This window comes from Nicotiana sylvestris, chromosome 6 (assembly GCF_000393655.2).
Source record: "Nicotiana sylvestris chromosome 6, ASM39365v2, whole genome shotgun sequence".
NCBI lineage: Eukaryota > Viridiplantae > Streptophyta > Magnoliopsida > Solanales > Solanaceae > Nicotiana > Nicotiana sylvestris.
This window is the reverse complement of record NC_091062.1, coordinates 5548933-5556448: the sequence shown is the minus strand read 5'-3', so window position 1 is coordinate 5556448 and position 7516 is coordinate 5548933. Positions and strand designations below refer to the sequence as shown.

General features: G+C 40.6%; 1 protein-coding gene across 1 annotated transcript; it reads left to right on the top strand.

Moving 5' to 3' along the window:
- The first annotated feature begins 1603 nt into the window (after positions 1–1603).
- On the top strand, positions 1604–2638 carry LOC138870215 (uncharacterized). The gene is made up of 3 exons (XM_070148007.1): positions 1604–1916; positions 1969–2276; positions 2507–2638. The coding sequence occupies exons 1-3, from the start codon at positions 1604–1606 to the stop codon at positions 2636–2638; spliced, it is 753 nt and encodes a 250-aa protein (XP_070004108.1).
- The last annotated feature ends 4878 nt before the right edge of the window (positions 2639–7516 follow it).

Genomic DNA, 7516 nt, shown 5'->3' with positions numbered 1-7516 from the left:
TTTCAAATCACAAACAACATGTTGCACTTGTTGCAAAATAAAGGACTATTTTCGGGGTCATACATTGAAGATCCTCAACAACACTTGAAGAATTTTCTGTCAATCTGCAAAACTCAAAGGCAACCCAATGTAACTCAGGAAGCAATAAAGCTGTTGTTGTTTTCATTTTCAGTGACAGGTGCTGCCCAGACTTGGCTAAATTTACTCCCTATTAATTCCATCACGACTTGGGAAGAATTAGTCAAGCAATTTGTGAATAAGTTACATCCACCCAACAAGACTACTCAGTAAATTGATGAAATTTTGAGCTTCAGACAGAAACCAATGGAAACACTGCAAGAAACATGGGAACGATTCAAAGGGATGTTGGTTATATGTCCGTACCACGGTATTCTAGAGCAGATGTTGGGGCGCGATTCTACATGGGTCTGACAAATAGCGTGAAGGCTAAATTTGATGCTTTAGATGGTGGAGCATTTTTGAGCAAATCATGGAGAGAAAGCCAGATCCTGCTTGTCAAGATGGCACAGAATTCCGGATGGACAACCAGGAATGCACCTATCACTCTAGTAGTTCACTCATTGCCTTTAGATCCAGCCAACACTCTTGTTGAAAATATGCCACCTTAATGATACAATTGAGTATACTCACCAAAAAGATGGAAGAGTTAGGGCAGAAGCAGCAGGTGTACATTGTAGATACAACCAATGGGGCTTTATGCACATCTTGCATTAGTCAGCCAATTGGTAGCCAATGGAATGCAGAATTTGATCATCATCATTACCCTGAGGACATGAATTATGTGTCTAATTATGGGGGTCAGAGACATGGTAATCAGAATTGGGGCCAACAGAATCAACCATACAGGCCAGTCCAGCCACAACACAACAATGGAAATATGGGAGCCATGCAACCTCACAATAATGTGGAGCCCTACCAAAGGCCACAGGGATAAAACAACTAAAATCAGCAGCAGGGTTATCATCTTCCTCAGTAGCAACATGATGGGAGACATGAAGATGGGTTTGCTAGACTTGAGGCAACGATGCAGTAGATTATTGGGTCAAATGCGAAAATAAGTGAACGAGTAGATGCACATGAGTCAGCCATAAAGAATATTGAAGTGCAAATGGGCCAGATCTCGATGTTTTTAAATAATCGTCCTCATATGACATTGCCTGCAGACACTCAGGTAAATCCAAAAGATCAAGGCCCAAAGCAGCTGATGACAGTGAGTCTACATAATGGTAGAGACCTAGACTTAGAGCAAGAGAGGGCTCGAGAAAGCAGATAGGCTGAGACACTTGTACCAGTGCCCATTGAGCTAGATGATTCAGCAAAACTGACAGAGGTTATAGTACAGCCTGTCCAGGAAAAAACCAACACACAGATTGAGGCTGAGAAAGAAGCTGAGACAGCCCAGGAATCGGTAGTTGAAGTGGTGTCTAACAAAGAGAAAACCCAAATCACTGGGAAGAAGAGACCTCCAGCACCATTCCCACAGAGGCTGGCCAAATACCAGAAAGAGGAACAATACAAGAAATTCTTGGAGATGTTGAAACAAATCCAGGTAAATATTCTGTTGATTGATGCTTTGAAGGAGATGCCTGGTTATGCAAAAATGATGAAGGACTTGATGTCCCAAAAATTCGACTTTCAAGACTTGGCCACAGTGACTCTAACTCAGACCTGCAGTGCTGTGGTGACTAGACCAGTTGCTGAGAAGTTGTCTGATCCAGGGAGTTTTACAATTCCCTTTACCATCGGTAACTTTGCCTTTGCCAAGGCACTCTATGATTTGGGGGCTAGCATAAATCTTATGCCCTTGGCGATCTATAAGAGGTTGTGGATTGGAAGAGCTAGACCCACGTCTATGTTGTTGCAGCTGGCTGATAGAACTGTGACAAGACCCTCATGTATTTTGGATGACGTGTTGATATAGGTAGGGAAATTTTGTGTTCCCTGCAGATTTTGTGATTCTGGATTGTAGAGTGGATGAAGAAATTCCCATAATTTTGGGAAGGCCGTTCTTGGCCACAGGGCGAGCCCTCATTGATTACGAAACTGAGGAGCTCAAGATGAGGTTGAACAATAAGGAGATAACATTCAACGTGCAAAAATCTACGAGACGACCAAGTGAATTCGCCAATTGTTCTCTTGTTGATGCCGTGGATGTAATTGTGGAAGAGTATGATGATACATTTACTATTGAAGATCCTCTTGCTGCATGTCTTGTGAATTTAGATGAGGTGAATGGGGAAGAATTGGCAGAATGGGTACTGGCTCTAGAGGGTAGAGGTTTTGGGAGAGAACACTTGAATTCGAGCCCTTGCACTTAGAAAAAGGAGAAACTCCTCTAGCCAAGCCATCCATAGAAGAACCACCAAAGCTGGAGTTGAAGCCACTGCCCGCCCATCTCAGGTACGCGTTCCTAGGACCTAACTCCACATTATATGTTATTATCTCATCTAGTTTGTTAGATGTGCAGGCATAACAACTTTTGCAGGTATTCACAGAATGCAAGAGTGCCATTGGGTGGACCATGGTAGACATTAAGGGGATCATCCCGGCATACTGTGTCCATAAAATTCTGCTGGAAGAGGGTCACAAACCTTCTAGGGACACCAAAGAAGGCTGAACCCCAACATGAAGGAAGTTGTGAAGAAGGAGGTTACTAAGTAGTTAGATGCGTGAATCCTTTTCCCCATCTCTGACAGCAACTAGGTTAGCCCGGTGCAATGTGTTCCTAAAAAGGGTGGTATGACGGTGGTAAAAAATGATAACAATGAGTTGATCTCTACGAGAACCATCACAGGCTGGAGAATTTGTATGGACTGTAGGAAATTGAATTTGGCCACCCGGAAAGACCACTTCCCACTTCCCTTCATTGATCAAATGCTTGACAGACTGACAGGGAGGTCCCACTTCTGTTTTCTGGATGGCTACTCAGGGTACAACCAAATATCCATTTCACCAGAGGACAGAGAGAAGACCTCGTTCACCTGTCCTTATGGGATTTATGCCTTCCGGAGGATGCCTTTTGGCCTATGGAATGCACCCACCACATTCCAAAGGTGCATGATGGCCATATTCACCGACATGGTTGAAGACATAATGGAGGTGTTCATGGATGATTTCTCACTGGTAGGAAACTCATTCGATGAGTGACTTACAAACCTGACCCGAGTGTGGAAAAGATGTATCGAGACTAACCTTGTACTTAATTGGGAAAAGTGCCATTTCATGGTACAAGAGGGTATAGTCTTAGGACACCGGGTATCAAGCAAGGGAATCGAGGTGGATCGTGCTAAAGTTGATGTGATAGCAAAGATGCCACCCCCACATCAGTCAAAGTAATCAGGAGCTTCCTCGGGCATGCCGGTTCTACCAGAGATTCATCAAAGACTTCTCAAAAATTGCCAACCCTCTCTGTAAGTTGTTAGAAAAAGATCACCCTTTCATATTTTCTGGTGATTGCAGGATAGCAGTAGAGGAGTTGAAAAATAGGCTAGTCACAACACACATCATTGTTGCCCCTGATTAGGAGCAACCATTCGAACTCATATGTGACGCTAGTGACTATGCAGTGGGTGGAGTGTTAGTGTTGATACCCAATTTTTCCCTACATATTTTCAATATGTAAAATACCTTCAACATAGCATATATATGCATATATGAGCATGTCCAAGTGTTTTATTATTGTCACACCTCCTTTTTGCGCGCCCGCCCCGAAGGGTTAAATGCGCGAGGGGAGTTTTTTCAATTTAAGTGACAATATTCGAAACGGGATCATTTATTTAATTCAGAGTCGCCACTTGGGAAAGGTTTGGCTTTTGGTGTCCCAAGTTACCGGTTTATCTTGAATCCCAAATCGAGGAAAATATTCAACTTTCCGAATGAAGTCTGCGAACCAGAAATTCTAAGTAAGGAATTCTGTTTACCCGAGGGAAGGTGTTAGGCACCCTCGAATCCCGTGGTTCTAGCACGGTCGCTTAAATTGTTATAATGGCTAAATATCTGATTTAAATACATGTTACGACTTACGTGCTTTTATTAAGTTTAAACAGCTTTTATTATTATCATTTATTTTTTATAAGATTGCAACGTCGTGAAAATGCATCTCGAACCACGTCACAATCAATGCACCCGTAGTTGTTAACACATTTCGACTCCGTTGAGATTTGAATTTGGGTCACATAAATGCGCACCCAAATTTAAGAATGTAATTTGATTAAATCGCGCCTAAAGAGTCTAACGCGTTATTATCTTTGGGGAAGACAATGATATTCACTAAACAGTCCATCCCAAATTCTATGTATTTATTATGACCGATTATTGAGGGCCCCGCAATTCGCATTTTTTATTTGGCGAGGCTCATCTCGTTATTTTTAAAGGATAATCTTAGCATGACTACATTTCCTATTTTTTTTTGTTTTCTAAAATAAATGGAGGAAGGAAAATACATTCTAACTAAGTTACATGTTTGGCCTAACCCGGATTCTTGTTAGTTATCTGATTAATTATTTACGAGGCGGGAATTGTTTCGTGCCTTATTCTATGGGTAAACATGCTTTTAATTTGATAAAGGGGATTGCATACGAAATTTGATGAAATTCTAAACTTACTCCAAATGTTTCTCGAGTTAAATTTAAATAACTTATTTAAAATAGATTAAGGGAATTAACTACTAGAAACTGTTACTAATGGAATTCGAACGTGGTCCTATATACTGCCTCACGGGATCCGATAAAAAAGAGACTTAAAATAAACCAGAACTATGTTGTATTTAACCAGGTTGAAGCATTCTACCCTATACATACAACAAATAGCTGGAAGGGAATCTAGTTATCACTATGTCAACTATTCATGCATTCCACGAATTGCATAATTGCATCCTTCGCACAACCAAACACTATGAATCATAATACTAAAAAAAAGACTAAAACTTTAGTTAAGTATAAAACTAACTATTGTTTTATGCTATTGAGTTTCAAACTAGCGAATTACACGAGTCCATCAATATACTATAAGTATTGCAGCAAATGATTAAACTTCTTCAACATCTTTCATTTCATGCTTTCAACTGTTATGGTTACATCAATGTGGGATTCGAAATGTGTACCTGGAATGCTGAAATGCAAAGAAGAAGAAGAAGATAGGGAAAATCAACAGCAGCAGCAGCAGAAGATAGCAGCAACGACAAACAATAAAGCAGCAATGACAATCCCAGGCAAAATAAACCAAAGCAGTAACCCGATGATACAGTATCCAATGTCGATTTTTCAAATACTCAAAGGAAAATCCTAAATCTTGACAAAGCCAGTAGCAACTGATGCTAAATTCCAAACAAAAGGATGAGGAAAAGCAGTGTTTTCAGTTTCAAACAAACAAGAATTTCTTTTCTATCTCCCTCCCTGATCTCTGAACCCTCTCTTTCTAATTCAAAACTGTTTTCTGTCTAGTTTCAGCTTCTCTCTGTATGTGTGTATTTGTATATCTCCCTCCTCTCTCTTTTCTGCCTGTGTTATTTATCTGTGTCTGTCTGTGTGTCTGTGTATCTCTATGTGTCTCCCCCTGAACTAATGGAAGCTCTTCTCTATTTATAGCCTAGCATCAGGCCATTTACAGCCTGTTAAACAAATCAGAACTCACCATCCCCCTCCTGTTTTCCACTCACAACCAAAAAGAAAACCCTTTCCCCATCAGATTCCTCTGACAGCCCTTGTCTTTCTGTTTGTTAAAGTGGCCTAATCTTTTATTCAATTAGCAAAGCATGGGCAGCAGGAATATGCCCTGACAGCACATGCTGTCAAGTTATTTTTAATCTCTTAAAGGCCTTAATGCACATGCTGTCCACAAGTGCACATGCCATCAATTCAGACTGTAGCTACAAACCAATCCTTAAATTTTCTGATTCAAATGCACCAACTATAAATAGCTATACTCAATTCTTAATTTGATTCAAACAAAGTTTCAACAGGAAACAAAACAACATGAATCAAATTGTTACCATTCAACAGCTGAAACTTAATCGACGACATGTATCGAATCGACTATACTAATTATAACATAGAACAAACAGTCGATCAAACAAACACAAATAGGGCATAGACTGTTCTTGACCATTTTGCACGATACAGGGGAAAACCAGGCATTATTGAAATTCTTGTTAATCACATTGAACTATGTATACTACTATACGAATTCAACATAACAGAATAAACAAACGACCAAATAAAAGGTCTTATGGAGATGGGGAAACAAAACTGACAACAGAAATCCCAAAAATAGACAAACAAACTAAATAAACATGCTGATAAATTAATCTAAACTAAATAGATAATAAAAGGGAGTAGTGAACAAACCAGAAAAGTTTTAACACGGATGACCCAGGCCCGAGCTTGATTTGCCCATTTGAGTTCGGACAAATCCTAACCGAGGTGTTCTCGAACGAAAACACTTCGATTAGGATCTACTAGACCCCAAACTTTTGTTTAAATTCAAACAGACTCCACAAATTCTTGTGTTCTAGGGTTCGATTTTTTCAGATTTGGGGTTTTGGGATTTGTGGGTAGATTCGGACCAAACCAAGCCTAGTTTGGTCACGAGGGAGGTCAGGGGAGTGTCTAGTGTGAATCTGGGGTGGGTTGGTGTAGATCGAGGTTTTGCTCGAATCTTCAAATGAAGATTCGAGAACCTAGGGGTTGATTCGAACTAAACGGTTGGTGGATTTGGGTTCAGGGTGATTGAGTGGTCTTAGGGTGTTAATCTGGGGGTTACCGGCGTTGTTGCCGCCAGGTTTACGGTGAGGGGGAAAGGGGGCGGCGCTAGGGTTTTAAGGGATTTAGGGTCGGGTGAAGGAGATGAGGATGAAGGAGGGGGTGCTTGGATAGGGGGAGGGGTACGAGATGATGGCTTTTATATGGGGTGGATGGTTGGGTCTTGGCCGTTAGATCACTCGAGATCAACGGCCTGGATCCAAGGGTTAATCCAAACGGTGTCGTTTGGTTTAGTATTGGGGTCGGGGTTGGTCCGGGTAATGGGTCGGGTAATGGGGTTATGGGCGAGTGATCTGGACCGTCAATCTAGTGAGATTACTGGTCCAGATTGAAAGCAGCTCAACGACGCCGTTTGGACGGTCGTGTGGCTAGCTCAATTGGACCGGGCAAACAAGGGATTTTGGATTGGGTTGTTTTGGTTTGGGCCTGTTCGTTTTAGTTCAAATTGGCCCAATCCGAAGATCCTTTTCTTCTTTAATTTCCCAATTAAATTGTCAAATAACACTATACAAACATTAAACAACAATTAACATACATATTAACATTTAATTAAAATAACATCACTTAATGACGAAATAAAATAAAAGATGCATTTTGTGATTTTCCTTTTAATAACCGAATTATGGTTCGATTAATTCCTAATAGTAGAATAATATCCTAAACTTACACTCGACACATATTTTTTGTATTTTTGTTGGATAAGACTAAATAGACACGGACAAAACCACAAATAGCTA